The sequence below is a fragment of the Stomoxys calcitrans genome, chromosome 2 (genome assembly GCF_963082655.1).
Source record: "Stomoxys calcitrans chromosome 2, idStoCalc2.1, whole genome shotgun sequence".
Lineage (NCBI taxonomy): Eukaryota > Metazoa > Arthropoda > Insecta > Diptera > Muscidae > Stomoxys > Stomoxys calcitrans.
In genome coordinates this window covers 63,216,377-63,235,533 of record NC_081553.1, presented here as the reverse complement: position 1 = coordinate 63,235,533, position 19,157 = coordinate 63,216,377, and the positions used below count along the sequence as shown (strand labels likewise).

Below are 19,157 nucleotides of genomic sequence, written 5' to 3'. Positions count from 1 at the left end.
GTTCCGACGGGGCTCCGGCTGGGTAGGTCCGTGCTTACGAAGGGAAAGGCGGTTCTTCACCTCCCGCTCGGGTTCCTCCACTCCTCTCTTTTTCTTTTTATTCGTGTATAACCTCTTGTACGAGGTCTCACATTTTCCTATTTCTTCCCTTTCTCTCTCTAGGGTACCACAATGGGCCAAACTAGCCTCCGAGTGAACTCACCTTTGGTGGGCAACCCATTTAACCTAACCAAGTCATGTAAATGGGTTAGCAGGCATGTACGAGCTTCCCACCAAAAAATCTACATAGACCTATCTTTCGACATCAGTTCTAGGGCCTAGCAAACATGTATTTATTACCCCATATTAAAGAATTTGGCATAGGGAGTAAATCATTGCATGATTTAGTATAGATCGAACTACGATTAGATGTGGCCATATAAATAGTCGGATTTTCTGTATAAACTTTGATACTAATTTAAACAAGATAGGTATCCATGGTGGTAGGTAACCACCAACTGTATTCAACTTATTGCCATATTGTTGGTAAAAATTCTGCAGGTTCTTTTCAATTCGTAGTTATCTTTAATAACGAATCCATATACATATCATTCTTACAATACAAGTTGTTTGATTAAATATAGCATAGCAATAATAGAGGTAATGGAAGCGGTTAACGATGCAGCGCCATCATCTTCATCATCTGGCTTCTCTGTAGTGGGAGTATCGGTGGGTAGGTTACTCAACTGTGGAAAAAAGAATCATAGAGAAACCCTCTTTTACTCTGAAAAAAAAACTGTAAACAAACTCACCGTATCTCTTAATTTCTCCTTTAACTCCTTGCAGCGAGTGTTTTCGCCATGCTCGGAAGTAGCCAAAGAGCAAATGGTGCTTAAAAGACATTTATCATTGCAGCCAGCAGCCAACTTGGGATCAGCTGAGGTTGACTTATATTGCCAATACTATAAAGGACGAGAGAAGAAGACTATTGCTATTAATAATGATGCAAAAAGAGGTTTTGAAACCTACCTTGTGTAATAAATTTGGTTCTTCTGCCATTTTTTCCAACAAAGCATCAATACCAGCAGGGCTCAAGTCATCGGTGAACTCGCTGAAATGATATTCCTTATACCACAAGGGTTTGGTACTTTCTCCCTTCTCATTGGCTAGAGTCAAATTGAAAATCCAGGTGGTGTGATCCACAACTTGCTGTAATGTAAAAATAATTTCTTAACTTTAAGTAGTAAGTACACAGAGAAAAAAATTTAAACCGTAGGTATGGATAGATACGTTATTGGGGATAATTTTTCACTTCAACCTACATAAGTCTCTGGCTCCACTTCATATGATCTGTAATTGGGATTCTTATTGGTATACGAAGTTAAACTGCCACCATTCCAGGAAATACCCATGGGATGACCTTGCTGCGAATAATGTAAAATCATTTCATCTCTATGTGTGTGGCCATTGAAGATACCGCTAATGGTATCACTGAAACGTTCAATGATGCGATTGTATTCACGAGCCCACACAGACCAACAGTCAGCGCTACCCGAAGGTATATGAGCCAAGATGTGTACTTTTTCTCCTGCCTTTTCGGCAGCCAATAAGGTATCGTGCAACCAATCCAATTGTGGTTGACTTGTTATGCTGCCATCAAAGAAGACCCAGAAATTAAAGAGATAGCAGTCGTTGTTGTTCAGAGCGATAACACGAAAACCGGGCTTAGGCGAAACGGTATAGTAGCCACCTTTCAAAATTGTGGCTTCGGCATCATCAGGCAACCAACGTTTCCAAACATTCCACAAATGTTCATAGAGCCAATAGACTTTCATATCATTGGGCAGCTCATCGTGACCGAATCTAGAAGAAGGAAAAAGGGCAAATAAGATTATAATCAGCATATGAACAAGTATTATAGGTAGTCAGAGGTAATAATGATGTATGGTTTTTATGCGCCCATCACTCCTAACGTGTAGTGTTGAATCTTTTGGCAGATTTGGACTGCAACTTTTTATTAAGGAACAGCGGGAGAATACTAGCATTATTTATATCCATTAAAAAAAAGACAACATTAAAAAAAAAACTAAGTAATTTTTAAAATTTAAGGCTACCCTGTATCGAAATTGCAGCCCTGAAGTACTGCCCGAACATACTGTTGGGAAAACATCTTCTTTAGCTATTATTTAAATTTTCTCGGTGGCCTACAAAAAAAGTATGGGAGGAAGCATACTTTTTTTGTAGGCCACCGTAGCGCAGAGGTTAGCATGTCCACCTATCACGCTGAACGCCTGGCGAAACTATCAGAAACAAGTAAAAGCGTGTTAAGTTCGGCCGGGTCGAATCTTATATACCCTCCACCATGGATCGCATTTCAATGACATTTTTAAATAGAAAACCAATAAGGAAAGGCAAAAGTCGGGCGGAGCCGACTTTATAATACACTACACCAACCCTATAAATATAAATTCCTGCAATATATAAATATATATGTATGAGAGCTATATCTAAATCTGCGCCTTTCAAACAGATCGTTTGAAAATTGTTTTTACTACGGCGATAAATATGTATGGGTGCTATTTCTAAATTATAACCGATTTTGATGAATTCTCGCAGATATGTTAAGATCAGCAACAAAACAAACGGGCGATACATGCACATGAGAGCAATATCCAAATCTGCGCCGATTTTGATGAAATATTGCAGGTATGTTAAGATTAGTAACACAACAATTCCTGTCAAATTTTGTGCAGATCGGTTGAAAATTGTAGCTACTACGACCATTTAAGTGCAAATCGGGCGATAAATATATATGGGAGCTATATCTTAATCTGAACCGATTTTGATGAAATTTTGCAGATATAAAATCAGCCATAAAACAATCCATGCCAAATTTTGTGCAGATCGCTTGAAAATTTCAGCTACTACGGTCACAAAGTGCAAATTGGGCGATACATATATATGGAAGCTATATCTAAATCTGAACCGATTTTTACCAAAATCTATAGCGTTCGTCCTTGGGCCAAACAAATGATACGCGCAGAATTTCGTGATGATTGAACAACAAATATGATCTGCACTTTGATTTACAAGAATACATGGACTCACAGACAGACTGACGGACATGGCTAAATCGAATCAGAAAGTGATTCTGAGTCGATCGGTATACTTATCAATGGGTGTAGCTCTTCTCCTTCTTACCATTGCAAACAAATGCACAAACTAATGACCGGTGTCTATACCCTACACCACCACTGTGGTACAAGGTATTAGTACCACAGTGGTGGTGTAGGGTATAAACACCGGTCATAGAAAAATACTACCCCCAAAATTTCAGACAAAACGAGTAATAATTGCGCCCTCTTGCGCCTCAAGAAGTCTAATCGGGAGATCGGTTTATATGGCAGCTTTATCAGTTTATACACCGATTTAGAACATACTTGGTGCAGTTGTTGGAAGTCATACCAAAACGACATATGTAAAATTTCACCCATATTGGATAAGATTTGCGCCCTCTAGAAGCCCAAGAAGTCTAATCGAGAGATCGGTTTATATGGCGCCTATATCAGGATATGGATTGATTTAGGCCATACTTGACACACATGGTGGAAGTCAAAATAAAACACTTTATGCAAAATTTCGGCCAAATCAGATAAGAATTGCGCCCTCTAGAAGTACAAGAAGTCAAGACCCAAGATCGGTTTATATAGCAGCTACATCAGGTTATGGACCGATTTAAACCATATTTAGCACAGTTGTTGGAAGTCATAACGAAAAATGTCGTGCAAAATTTCAACCAAATCGGATACGAATTGCGTCCTCTGGAGGCTCAAGAAGTCTAATGGGGATATCGGTTTATATGGCGGCTATTTCAGGATATGGACTGATTTAGATCATACTTGGTACAGTTGTTGGAAGTCCTACCAAAACGACATATGTAAATTTTCAACCATATTGGATAAGAATTGCGCCCTCTAGAAGCCCAAGAAGTCTAACGGGAGATTGGTTTTTATGGCGCCTATATCAGGATATGGACTGATTTAGACCATACTTGACACACTTATTGTAAGTCAAAATAAAACACTTCCATGCTAAATTTCGGTTTATATAGCAGCTATATCAGGTTATGGACCGATTTAAACCATATTTAGCACAGTTGTTGGAAGTCATATCGAAACACGCCGTGTAAAACTTCAGCCAAATCGGATAGGAATTGCGACCTCTGGAGGCTCAAGAAGTCTAATCGGGAGATCGGTTTATATGGCGGCTATATCATGCTATGAACTGATGCAAAAATTCAGACAAATCGGATAAGAATTGCGCCCTCTAGAAGCTCAAGAAATGAAGACCCAAGATCGGTTTATATGGCAGCTATATCAAAACATGGACCTATTTGTCCTATTTACAATCCTAATAACTAAAAAGAAGTATTTGTGCAAAATTTCAAGCGGCCAGCTTTACTCCTTCGAAAGTTAGCGTGCTTTCGACAGACAGACAGACGGACGGACATGGCTAGATCGACATAAAATGTCACGACGATCAAGAATATATATACTTTATGGGGTCCCAGACGAATATTTCGAGTAGTTACAAACAGAATGACGAAATTAGTATACCCCCATCCTATGGTGAAGGGTATCAAAATGGTGCTTATCCCCTCCAAATGCTGGCGACATTTGTGAGGTACTATGCCATGTCAAAACTTCTCCCCGTAGAGGTGTTACACTATGGCACGCCATTTGGACTCGGCTACAAAAAGAAGGCCCCTTATAATTGAGCTTAAAACTTGAATCGGACAGCACTCATTGATATGTGAGAAGTTTGCCCCTGTCCCTCCTTAATGGAATGTTCATGACCAAATTTGCATTTTACTCCCCGCCCATACTTACATATTTGCCGGATGAGGCTCATGATTGCCTACAATTGGGAAAACCGGAATATCACCAAACTTTTTAGCAATTAAATCATGAATTTCCGTTAACATTTCTTTATTGCTTTCCTTGGTGGTGGACCAAACATTGTGCGGCACAATATCTCCAGTTTGATATATGTAGTCAATCTTTGGATTTGTCTCCTTGATGCTATCAAAAGCATTCTCAATCATATGCAAGGGTGAGTCACAATAACGATAATCACTCCAGAAACCAGCTTCGGCCTCTACAGAAATGCCAGTCGAAGGATTATCGCGACAACACAAAAGATCTTCACAATCAGCCAAAGAGCCAGGTTTATATTCAGGATCGTAGTGAATATCAGTAAGTTGGACAATATTCAAATCATTTGCAGTCTTTTTGGGCACTGTTGCCTTGGGAGCCGTCAGGGGACCTTTGCCACTATCGATATTCACTTGCCAATTGAATTGTTCTTGCTTAACCTCACAGAATTTAATGGGAAGAGTGCCACAGAGTGAACGAGCATCTGAATCCGAATTCATAATGATGTAATGAACAATATCCCAATTCAGATCGAACAAACCCGAACACACCTCTTGAGTTTGGATATTGAGACGGGCACACAAATCTAAGAATACCTTTTTAGAATTGGCTTCAGCATTGGGACCGTTCAATTCACCCTCGTCCGAACGGAAGGTACGAGATATGACATTGGTAACAGCTCGACATGTGGTGCACATGAAAAATTGATTGGCTGTACTCAATTCGTTGGCGTTGGCAGTGAATATGTCTTTGGTATGAGATTTGCTCAATTGGGTGGAGATTTGTTTTAGAGCGGGCGATTCTATGCCGGTTTCAAGGTAGTGCAAATATTCTTCGCTCAATTTATTGGCAATTTCATCTGGAAGAGAGAAAATAAGGGGTTGTTACATATATATAGTTGATGAAAATATGAGTATGATTCGAAGATTCCAACTGAAAGTCAGTCCGTTCATTACTAAAGGATGATTTTTTATGAGCTAAGCTTTTTGGGTTAAGTCGCAATGAAAAGTGTTTAGTTCACTTTGCCATTTCACAAATGAGCAACTACTGCAAATGATTTGAAATTTTTATCAAAATTCGTGCGTAGACAAGCAAAATCCCAAAAAACGACAGTTTGGTGTGGTTTATCGGTAGATGGCATCGTCGGTTAATTTTTCTTCAAAGACGACGAAATTTTTTACTAATCTTTAAAAAAACCTTTCAAATAAGATGTTTTCGTACGAAGAACTATTAACAAATGAAAGCTACATATTTTTTTTCCAAAAATAATTTTTTTTTTATGTAAGCAAAATGTTTTTATACCCTACACCACTACTGTGGTACAGGGTGTTATAACTTAGTGCATTTATTTGTAACACCAAGGAGGAAGGGGATAGACCCATTGATAAGTATACAGACCGACTCAGAATCGCTTTCTGATTCGACTTAGCTATGTCCGTCTGTCCGTCCATCCGTCTGTCCGTCTATCCATGTTAATTTGTGTACAAGCTATAGGTCGCAGTTTTCATCCGATCGTCTTCAAATATGGTATGGACATGAGACGGCCTAGAGACGAAGCCTATTGAAATTGTAACAAATCGGTTCAGATTTGGATATAGCTCTCATATATATGTTCGTCCGATTTGCAGTAATACTGCAATAAAATGGTCATTTGTTAACCGATTCTCTCAAAATAAGGCAGCAAGGATTTTCTTATGACTCCCGACATTACCGGTTAATTTCATAGAAATCGGTTCACATTTTGATATAGCTCCCATATATATATATATATATATATATATATATATATATATATATATATTTGTCCGATTTGTAGTAATAGTGCAATAAAATGGTCGTTTGTTAACCGATTCTCTTCAAATTTGTTGGAAAGGATTTTCTCTTGACTCTCGAAATTACTGGTGAAATTCATGAAAATCGGTTCAGATTTAGATAAAGCTCTTAAATATATACAAATATATATGTATCGCCCGATTTTTAATCCCACAGTCTCTGCAAGCACATTTATTGACCAATCTTCCCAAAACTTCGTACAACGCTTTCTTCGACGACTGTGACAGTATCTGAGAAGGTTGCTCGAAATTGGTTCAAATTTGGATATAGCTCCCATATATATGTTCGTCCGAATTGTAGTAATACTGCAATAAAATGGTCATTTGTTAACCGATTCTCTCGAAATTAGGCAGCAAGGATTTTCTTATGACTCCCGACATTACCGGTTAATTTCATAGAAATCGGCTTAGATATAGATATAGCTATCATAGATGTATATCGCCAGATTTTCACCCCAAGAGTCGCTGCAATCGCATTATTTGACTAATCTTCCCAAAATTTTGCACCACGCTTTCCTCGACGACTACCACATTGTCTGAAAAGTTTGCTTGAAATCGGTTCAGAATTTGGTATAGCTCCCATATATATTGGGTTGCCCAAAAAGTAATTGCGGATTTTTTAAAAGAAAGTAAATGCATTTTTAATAAAACTTAGAATGAACTTTAATCAAATATATAATTGCCATTTTGTTCGATAACCTTTTGCCATCTTCCTGGCAAATTTAGTATTCCACGCTCATAGAACTTCTGGCCTTTATCTGCAAAAAACTGAACCAAGTGCGATTTTATAGCCTCATCATTGCCGAAAGTTTTACCATTTAAGGAGTTCTGCAAAGATCGAAATAAATGGTAGTCTGATGGTGCAAGGTCAGGGCTATATGGTGGATGCATCAAAAGTTCCCAGCCAAGCTCACTCAGTTTTTGGCGAGTGACCAAAGATGTGTGCGGTCTAGCGTTGTCCTGGTGGAATATGACACCTTTACGGTTGAGCAATTCTGGTCGCTTCTCCTTGATGGCTGTATTAAATTTGTCCAATTGTTGACAGTAAACATCTGAATTAATCGTTTGGTTCCTTGGAAGCAGCTCAAAATATACCACACCCTTCCAATCCCACCAAACAGACAGCATAACATTCTTTGGTGGATATCAGTGGTTTGAGCTGGTTCACCATGCTTGGACCATGATCGTTTTCGACTAACGTTGTTGTAAACAATCCATTTTTCATCTCTAGTTATGATTCGTTTTAAAAACGGATCGAATTCATAGCGTTTAAGGTGCATATCACAAGCGTTGATTCGGTTTGTTAAATGAATTTCTTTCAATACATGTGGCACCCATATTAAAATTGACGCCAAACAAACAAATGTAAACAAAATTTCGCGTCGAGGTCTATCAAAATTGGTTCAGAATTGGATATAGCTCCAATATTATACTTATAGGGTAGGTGTAGGGTATTTTACAGTCGGCTTCGCCCGAATTTTGCCCTTTCTTACTGGTTTGTTTTCAATTGGGGTATCGAAATAGAATAAGATCTCAAAGAGGACATAACTGAAAGCTCATTTGTCAACCACAGGTGTCATAGACATGAAGATAAAGAAAGTACCGTTAGTTTTAAATAAGAGCCAAAAATAAGGCAATAACTGTCAAAATTGACATTTTCAGCAGAGTGGATCTAAAAAGGGCCCACTTGGGCTACCCTAATTATTTTTCAGCGTTCTTCCAAAAAGCTAAATTTCAGCTGCACTATTTCAATAGTTTAGATTATTTTCTAAAAAAGATTTTTCGGCCCCTTTATCATTTGTACTGGAAAAGTACGCGAACAGAACTAATAATTGCACCCTCTGGAGGTTCAAGATTTTAAATCGGAAAATCAGTTTATATGGGAGCAATATCAACTTATAAACGATTTGCATCATACTTGTGGTAGTTGTTGGGACTAAAATTTCCGACAAATCAGGTAATAATTGCGACCTCTAGAGGCTCAAGAAGTTAAATCGGGAGATCGGTTTATATGAGTGCTATATCAGGTTTAGACCATACCCCCATTAAGACCATACTCCAATTTTTTCTATATTACACTTAAATATACCTCTGTGAAAAATTATAGAGTTCTATGTTAACTCTATTTTTTCGTACATTTTGGTACTACAACGCACAAATTGGGGTTTTCTTTACAGATGAAGCTACAGCTCTTCAAACTGTGATACAGTTACACTTCAGCAGCACTTACCGGGCGATTTCCAATGAACATTCCATTAAAGATCAGATATACCTCTCTCATATCAATGAGTGCAGTCCGCTTAAAGTTTAAGATCAATGATAAGTGGCCTCCTTTGTTTATGTGTGCTATGTCGCTATGCAACACCACAAATGTAGCCAGCATTAGTAACGGGATAACCACCGTGCAAATTTTTTCTGATGTTTACGCTAGGATTTGAACCCAAGCGTTTGCCGTGAAAAGCGGACATGCTAACCTCTGAGCCACGGTGGGCTCCAATAATAGTCTAATACTCATGCCAAGTATGATCCATCTGCATCGGTATCTCGGCAAATGCGATCTATGGTGGAGGGTGTGTAAGATTCGGCCCGACCGAACTTAAAGCGCTTTTACTTGCTATCTTTCGGTTTCTAAATATAGCCCCAGATATATAGATTAATTATGCAAGATTATATTTGAATTATTTGGATTTCCAAGACCCATCGACGCTCTAGATAAGCAAAAGTTACATTAATTGTGTTCGTGTACTCAAAAATTTGTGCAAATGTGCACAAATTGTTACTGAAAGTAGTTCGCGTAGTTTATCAGTTTGTCATGAGACGAGAGCGGGAGAGTTCGTGAGAGCGAACAAAATTTTAAGAGTTTGGTAACTAAGAGCTTGCAACACCTGTAGAAAACAGGTATTTTTTTCTAGCATCAATTTGCAACATCAAACAGATGTTTTATGATAACCAGCTGTTGAATTCAAATTAATAGCAAAAGAGAGTATAGGCTGTTCGTATGCGATGAGACCTATTATTTGATTAAAAAGTCCTTTTTCAGTAAAAGTAGAATTGTTTTGAGTTCTTCATAAATTTCCAAAATAGTTTTTGTTGCATAAAAAAAAAAATCAAATTTGCAAATAATGCTTCAAAGTTCATTTCAACTTAGTTTCGAGTTTATCGTTTCATTAACGCTTGTCAGTGATAATCTATTCACACATAATAAATTGAAAGCCTTCGCGATAGGTTTTCAATATCAAGCGATATTAGTTTATTGAGTTTAGGTATTGAAATTGATAGATTATCTTTATAGATTACTTTGGTAAACCACCAGCATTGTTAAACAAGTAAAAACGGATTAAATTCGTTTGAACCGAACTTTTGTGCACTTCTTTTGCTTTTTCGAACTTTTGAGATCCGGTTAATAGCCCCACTGAAATTCCATCTAAGTTGGACCATATACTGCATGAATATCGCGGGGTTTAATCGATTGATAAACGCGCCGTTAATGGGCTCAATATCATAAATAGAATATTTAACAGAGCTCTGTTTATCACGTAACATAGCTTTGTTGAAATGTCAGGTTTTTGTCTTGGCTAAGTTATTTTTAAATTTGCTTTCAAGGTTAACTCGTTGAGAGATAAGTTCTACAAAAATGAAATGGTAGTCCAAGAAGATAGTTATGCCAACAGTCTTCAAGATATATCTTTGCCACTTCTTTAATTGAAAGAATATCCGCCTGATAAACACTACAGGGATCGGATGACCTTCTCGATATATGTATATGCTCAGTCCCAGTTCTTCAGAATACACCTCAAAGCCAACATGGCTGTCCAGTCTTGAACCATCACTATACACCGGTGGTGGGCAAACTTACACTCAAAAAAGTTGGCTCCAATATTTAAGATTTTTCCTTATTCGTAGGATTTAAGCAATGAAAACGAGCCAAAGATCCAAAACTTTTGAGAGAAATCGGTTGGAATTCGTTCCGGTTTCGGAACGAAATCTGAATAAAAACCTTGGGGAATTCGGAAAGGGAAATTTCTTGCCGAAACTTCGTAAAGAATTCTGAGTGATTTCTGAAGTAACTTCGTATTGAAATCGGATGTTCCTTCCGAAATTTCGTAAAAAATTCTGAACGATTTCGGAAGTAATTTCGCAATGAAATCGGATGTTCCTTCCGAAACTTCATAAAGAATTCTGAATAATTTCGGAAGTATTTTCGTTTTGAAATTTGTCGTACTTCCAAAACTTCCTAAAGAATTCTGAACGATTTCGGAAGTAATTTTGTATTGAAATCGAATGTTTCTTCCGAAAATTCGTAAAGAGTTCTGAACAATTTCGGAAGTATTTTCGTATTGAAATCGGATGTATCTTCCGAAACTTCGTACAGAATTCTGAACGATTTCAGAAGTAATTTCGTATTCAAATCGGATGTTCCTTCCGAAATTTCGTAAAAAAATCTCAACGATTTCGGAAGTAGTTTCGTATTGAAATGGTGTTCTTCTAAGACTTCGTGCAGAATTCTGAATGATTTCGGAAGGTATTTCGTATTGAAATCGATCGTATCTTCCGAAACTTCCTGAAGAATTCTGAACGAAGTTTCGAACATAAAATAACATTGTATTCAATTATGTTTGCTCCTTCATTCTGTACCAATTCTAAGATTTCCAGTTATTCGAGAAAAAACCCCATATGAAAAGGCGGTTAGATATCGTTCAGTATTCTTTCAGAACTGTGGGTACAAAAATTCCTTCATACAAACAGTCCAGAAATCGATCAGCATTTTTTCCGAACTGTCGGAAGAAAAATTCAAAAAACCCTCATACGAAAAGACGATCATGAATCGTTCAGAATTCTGTCAGAACTGTCGGAACAAAAATTCCCTCAGAATGTCGAAAAGAATTCGGAAGATCTTGTCGGAAGACTTCAGAATTTGTTCAGATTTGTCTGACATCAGTTATTTGGTATGCTGGGTATATACATACACAATAATATGCAGTAGTGTGTGTGTATGTGTGTTTACCCATCATTGTTATAAATCCGGATGCCACCTGGATGGGTTCTGGTGACAGGATTATTAATGCGGACCTGAGGGAAAGCCTCAAGGATGGGTGTTCTCGCCGAATCTCTGGAACCTAGTAATAAACAAAGAGATGGCGTAAGATTGATCGATTGGGAGATTTCTCTCGACGATTAGCGAGATCATGGAAAGATCACTTTGGAGGCTATCGTGATGGGCTGCGAGAAATGTGTTGAAGACTACCCCAAGAAAGACGGAGCTGGTGCTCTTAAATTGGAGATATAAGGTACCGGATTTCAGATTCCCATCCTAGGAAGGGGCCACTCTGCAGTTGTCATAGAACTGTCCTGAAAGGTGCCGAAAGGTGATGTGCGCCTTCTACACCTGCGAAAGGTTGTTCGGTGGGAAGATGTTCGGCCATTGTCAGATCAGTGCTGGCATTTGAAGCACTGGTATGGTTAAAGGCTGTGAAGAAGAAAACACGGAGCAGGGAACTTCTAAAAGTATACTCAGAGACACTATGTCAGTTAGACTGCGCCATTTCGTTGGCAGTAAAGGACATCTGGAAGATGGACCTTACTTAATCCATGAACATTCCATCAATGAGTGCAGTCCGATTAATGTTTAAACTCAATGATAAGGATATGGACGATACGGCGGTCCTCAAGGCCTTGGATTCGAGGTCAATGAGGTCGAAATGGGTGGCGGAGTGTTTGGTCCCTTGAACGGGCTCCTGGCTTATGACGTTGTTTTGGGTTGGGTTGCAGGACCCATTTGTGTTCTGTGACTGAAAGTGCGAAAGAGTATGCTAGGAAGGGTTTCTAGGCAGAACTGTGGCCGGTCTTGCACACGTGCCTTTTGTTGAGCTACTGAACATAGTAGAAGAGATGGCCAGTGCGAAGGCGGTGCCAAGGTGGGCGTCTTTAAATGGATTTCGGATTGTCAGAACACTGTGACCAGCTGTTGAGAGGAAGAAACGAAGAAGTTTTTGGCCCTTGATGAGGGGCCCCCGAGTACGATTAAGGAGTTATAATCTGACACTGTGCAGTCCAGCTGGCATATAGACTGATGTGTCCTGAGCATGGTTTCACTCACTCACACTCACTTACGAAGAATTTTAATTCAAACACAATTACGTCATTGATTTTGAATCTCAATCACGAATCACGTGCAAACCTCTAGTCCTCATTGGACATTTTCTATATTTAAGCGAGTCGTTCAGGGCGTTAGGGGCTTGTTTGAACGTCATATCACAGTTTCCAATTCCTTCTTCACAGCTTTAAATTCCTTTTCAGATCTACAGGGGATACAATCGTAGGACGTGTGCCGAAGTTATTTGTGAATATGTTTCGATCTTTACCATATTTAGGTCGGATGTTTCAAATGTTATCGAAATCGAATAATAAAAGCTCCTCTAATGGGTTTAGAACTCTAAATCGGTAGATCGGTCTATATGGCAGCTTTATGTGAATATGGAATATTCTGATTGGATATCGGGAGTATTAATATAATCTATGGTTTAAAATTTTAAGGAAATATAAATGCACATTTTATGGGCTTAAGACCCTGTATCGAACTATATGGCTATAACTAAATATGGTCCGATTTGGGCCATATTGAGTTCGAATATCGAAAGTTTTAATATAAATTAATGTTTCAAATTTCAGCGAAATCGGCAAAAAAAAATCCGCCTTTAATGGGCTTAAGACCCTAAATTGGCAGATAGGTCTACATGGCAGCTATATCTTAAAAATTGTCCGATCTGTAAGATATTTGGGTCGGATGTCGGGAATCTTAATATAACGCACTGTTTTAAATTTCAGAAAAATCGGGTAAAAATGCGCTTTTATGGGCTTAAGAGCCTGTATCGGAAGATTGGTCTTTATGACTACTATAACTAAAAATTGTGCGATCTGTAACATATATTGTCCAATCTGTAACATATTTGGGTCGGATGTCGGGAGTCTTTATACAACTCACAGTTTCAAATTTCAGCAAAATCGGCTTATAAATGCGACTTTTATATGCTTAAGACCCTGTTTTTGAAGATCGATCTATATAGCAGATACATATATCTAAATACGGCCCGATGTAGAACAATATGGGTCGGATGTCGGTAGTCTTAATACAACTCACAGTTTGAAATTTCAGCGAAATCGGATAATAATTGCACCTTTTTTGGGCTTAAGACCCTGTATCGGAAGATTGGTCTATATGACTCAGTATATTTGAATATGATCCGATCTGGAACATATTTGGGATGGATGTGGGTAGTCCTAATACAACTTACTGCTTAAAATTTCAGCGAAATCGGACAATAACTGCGCCTTAAATAGGCTTAAGATCCTGTATCGGCAGCTGTATCTATTTTGCAGCTATATCTAAATATGGTCCTATCTAGACCATATTCAGTTCGAATGTCGGGAGTTTTACCATAATTCAATGCTTAAAATTTCGGCAACATTGTATAATAAATGCGCCTTTATGGGCTTAAGACCCCATATTGGTCGGATCGGTCTATATGACAGCTAATCTATATTTTGCCTATTCAAGAATTTTACCTGCGTAGAGAAAAAAACGGGTCTACACCCAATTTCAGCGCAATATCTTAATTTTGAAAGGCTGTAGCGTAGTTACGACTGACGGACATCGTTACGTCGACTATTAGAAATAATGTCCGTGAAGATAAAGTTAACTTTAACTAGCAGAGACACAAACCCATTTAATTAGCAGCACACTGTTACGAGCTTAGCAGAGCTATGCTAACAATTTAACAAAAAAAACCTAAAAATAAAATCAAGAAAAATAATGAAAAAATTCATAAGAAACGACAACAAGAGAACTAAAAGGACCACAAACATTGCGACTTTTGTAAACAATTATCTAACAAAGTAATAAATGCAAAAGGCAAAAATCTACAACACCAAAAAGTCCAAAGCGAAAAGTAGAAAAACTATGAGGGGTGCCGGGTACCCACTTATAGTAAAGGAAGCTCTTGATGCCTAGGATCTAAATCAAAAAGCAAAATATGCAAAAAGTCTTCAGTATTTGAGATAATTAGCATTTAAAGTTAAAGTTAGAATTAACAGAATGGCCCACTTTGCGAAAACTAAGAGGGCCGCCAGGTACCCACTTATAGTGATGCTTAGGATCTAAATCAAAAAGCAAAATATGCAAAAAGTCGCCAGTATTTGAGATAATTGGGATTTAAAGTTAGAATTTGTGTAAATTTTCAAACGGGTACCTTTATTGTTAGCATAGCTCTGCTCGTAACAGTGTGCTGCTAATTAAATGGGTTTGTGTCTCTGCTAGTTAAAGTTAACTTTATCTTCAAGGACATTCAGAAATATATTTATTGTTGTATCCTGTGTGGTTGTTTGTATAAAAAATGTTGCCCCTCCCCAATATCCTACCTGAAATAGCTGATAACACCGTATCATCATCTGAGAATTCCGTTGGTACACCAGGTAAATTCAAGGCCGTTGCCGACAAGGCCAATAAGGCAAGTAACACAAATTTCCGTAACATCGTTTACAACGATCAGCGCGATTTCGAGTCTAAAAACGGACTACGTGAAATAAATTCGCAATTGACGCGCTACCATACTCAGGGAGTTCCCAAAATAGTTTATCAATGGAAAGGTAAATCGATTGGAATCAATGTAGATATACCTACAGCAAAAACTTAGATTAGTCTATGAAAAAAAACTTTTATGCTAATAATACCACAAAGTAGCAATTGCTACGACTACTTATCAATAGCTATTGTTGTGGTCTATAGTAAGGGAAATTAAAAACTTATTGGCTGGAATATAGTCATAATTCTCAACACAAAGGAGTTATGGAACAAAGGTTGCAGTATGGGCAATTTTTTTTACAGTTGGTAAAGCGAAATGTGATATCAAATTTTTACAGTGGAACTAAAAAAAATTAAAAATTCATTAAAGCAATATTTCAGCAAATAAAAATTTTTATACCCTCCACCATAGGATGGGGGGTTTACTAATTTCGTCCTTGTGTTTGTAACTACTCGAAATATTCGTCTGAGACCCCATAAAGTATATATATTCGTGATCGTCGCGACATTTTATGTCGATCTAGCCATGTCCGTTCGTCTGTCCGCCCGTCCGTCCGTCTGTTCGTCCGTCCGTCTTTCTGTCGAAAGCACGCTAACATCCGAAGGAGTAAAGCTAGCCGCTTGAAATTTTGCACAAATACTTCTTATTAGTGTAGGTCGGTTGGTATTGTAAATGGTCCATATCGGTCCATATTTTGATATAGCTGCCATATAAACCGATCTTGGGTCTTGACTTCTTGAGCCTCTAGAGTGCGCAATTCTTATCCGATTGGGATGAAAGTTTGCATGACGTGTTTTTTATGATAACCAATAACTGTGCCAAGTATGGCTCAAATCGGTCCATAACCTGATGTAGCTGCCATATAAACCGATCTTGGGTCTTGACTTCTTGAGCCTCTAGAGTGCGCAATTCTTATCCGATTTAAATGAAATTTTGAACGTAGTATTTTGTTATGATATCCAACAACTGTGCCAAGTATGGTTCAACTCGGTTCATAACCTGCTATAGCTGTCATATAACCTCTAGAGGTCGCAATTCTTATCCGATTGGAATGAAACTTTGCGCTTCGTGTTTTGTTATGATATCCAACAACTGTGCCAAATATGGTTATAACGGTCCATAACCTGATATAGCTGTCATATAAACCGATCTTGGGTCTTGACTTCTTGGGCCTCTAGAGGTTGCAATTCTTATCAGATTTGAATGAAATTTTGCACGTAGTATTTTGTTATGATATCCAACAACTGTGCCAAGTATGGTTCAAATCGGTTCATAACCTGCTATAGCTGTCATATAAACAGATCTGGGGACTTGACTTCTTGAGCTTCTAGAGGGCGCAGTTCCTATCCGATTTGGCTGAAATTTTGCAAGACGTATTTTATTCGTACTTTCAACAACTGTATCCGGGAAAAGAACTCGACAAATGCGATCCATGGTGGAGGGTATATAAGATTCGTCCCGGCCGAACTTAGCATGCTTTTACTTGTTTATTCTAAAATCATTTATTTTTAATTCCCCCAAAACTTTTAAGTATAAGATTTTACAAATATATCTTGGCACTACCCTGAAGCTTGAAATCCTAAGAGCAGGATCAGTGATCTGTCGCCATATTAACTCCTCAACAAAGAGGTGTCGGTAGCCCAATGTCACTCCACTTATATTCAGCTATTGAAAGGAGGCTTCTCGTCATTGCGCTAAAACTTGAATCGGGCAGCACTAATTGATATAAGAGAAGACTTTCCGCTGTTCTGTTATTGGTTGATGTTATGAAAATATTTGCATTTGCATAAATTCTAATATTTTGCTTTTATGACCCTCTTCCGGAACAAATACAATATGGTGATACTGCCGTATCATGAGATAACCAATGTTATATCAGGAGCCCATTCAAATAAATCGTTTGACATTTTCAAGTGGCGATTCAGTGGCATTGCAATTATCGCTTCGTTCATTCGTTTCGCAGATAAGTATCACATCTGAAATTACCAAATGGCAATAGAAAATAAAACATGACGAAATAAAAATTTCATGTTCGTTGGGCTCACTATCGTTTTTATACCCACCACCGAAGGATGCGGGGAAATTTGTCATTCCGTTTGCAACACATCGAAATATTTATTTCAGACCCTATAAAGTATGTGTATTCTTGATCGTCGTAAAAACCTAAGACGATCTAGCCATCCCCGCATCCTTCGGTGGTGGGTATAAAAACGATAGTGAGCCCAACGAACATGAAATTTTTATTTCGTCATGTTTTATTTTCTATTGCCATTTGGAAATTTCAGATGTGATACTTATCTGCGAAACGAATGAACGAAACGTTGAAATCACGCTACAGTCTTTAAAAATGAAGATAATTTTTTTGTCCATACGCAGGTTAAGTTCGAAGATGGGCTATATCGGACTATATGGACTGATCTACCGAGATTAAGGTATTAGACCCATTAAAGCCACATTTATTATCCGATTTTGCTGAAATTTGCCACAATGGTTTGTGTTAGGCTCCTCGATATTCGCACTGAGTATGGTCAAGCGCCATATTCGGATATAGCTGCCATATAGACAGATCTCCCGATATACGGTCTTGGGCCCATTAAAGGCATATTTATAACCCGATTTCGTTGAAATTTGACATAAGGACCTATGTTAGATTTTCGACATGCGTTCGACATGGTTCACATCGGTTTGAATTTGGATATAACTGCCTTATATACCGATCTCCCGATGTAAGGTTTTGAGCCCATAAAAAGGAGCATTTATTATCCGATTTCGCTGAAATTTGGGACAGTAAGCAGTGTTAGACCCTTTAATATCCGTGTTTTATATGACCCCCATCAGTCTTGATTTCGACATAGCTATCGATCTTTCGATCTAAGGTCTTGAGCCCATAAAAGGCGATATCTGTACCCTATATGGTTCAGATCGGTCCATAGCTGCATATAGCTGCCATATATAAGGATCTCCAGATTTCAGTCCTAGGACCATAAAAGCAGCTTTTATTACCCGATTTTGCTGAAATGTAACACAGTGAGCTGGGCTAAGCCCTACGACATCCGCGTTCAATATGGCTCCCACTGGTCTATGTTTGGATATAGCTGTCATATATAGCTGTCAATATAGGGATATCGATAAGGCCAATTTGTTATAAAATTTGACGAAATTTGGCATAGGGTCCTATGTTAGGGTTTTTGATTCAGATCGGTCTATATCTAGATATAGCTGCCATATTAACCTATATTCTGTTTCAACAACTTGAACTGAATTGTATTTATTATACCACTCGACGCCAGTGCCAAGTTTGGTCTAAATCGGACCAAAAGCATCATATAGCTGCAATTGGTTCATTAATGATGCTTTTTTCTCCGGATTATGGCGAAAGTTGGTTAACATATTTACCCGAGGTGGTGGGTATACTCTCCACCATAGGATGGGGGTATACTAATTTCGTCATTCCGTTTGTAAGTTACTCGACTCCAGGTAGATCCAAATTCTTCAGCGTCAACGTAGAAGACGCCTTGGTTGACTTGTCTATAATAAGGCCGGAAATTCTGACTCTAGTCCACAATGGCAACACTTGCTGTAGGGTATGGATGGACAATGGCCCCAAAATCATGTAAATGGGCATATGGTCTGAAAATAATAGTTTGTGGTCCAAATTAATACTATTTGGTTGAAGGCCCCACTCCAAACTCCATGTTGTCTTTTACTTTAATTGGCTATGACAGAATATTTGTTCCACTAGCCGAACGTAGAATAGAGTTCCAAGCGCCTCGATCTTCTGCGCTCATTCTAAAATCTCTGACACCAAGTTTCGAGATTATCGAGATCTTTCC

The 19,157-nt window shown here is 38.2% G+C and overlaps 1 protein-coding gene across 1 annotated transcript; it reads right to left on the bottom strand.

Annotated features, from left to right (window-relative positions):
* Window positions 1–564: 564 nt before the first annotated feature.
* On the bottom strand, window positions 565–15,311 carry LOC106086123 (sphingomyelin phosphodiesterase). The gene is made up of 6 exons (XM_013250657.2): window positions 15,161–15,311; window positions 4,869–5,772; window positions 1,302–1,842; window positions 1,009–1,188; window positions 792–941; window positions 565–725 (listed from the first exon to the last, which is right to left on the bottom strand). Exons 1-6 carry the CDS (start codon window positions 15,273–15,275, stop codon window positions 594–596), a joined length of 2,022 nt encoding a protein of 673 aa, XP_013106111.2. The 5' UTR covers window positions 15,276–15,311; the 3' UTR covers window positions 565–593.
* Between the last annotated feature and the right edge of the window lie 3,846 nt (window positions 15,312–19,157).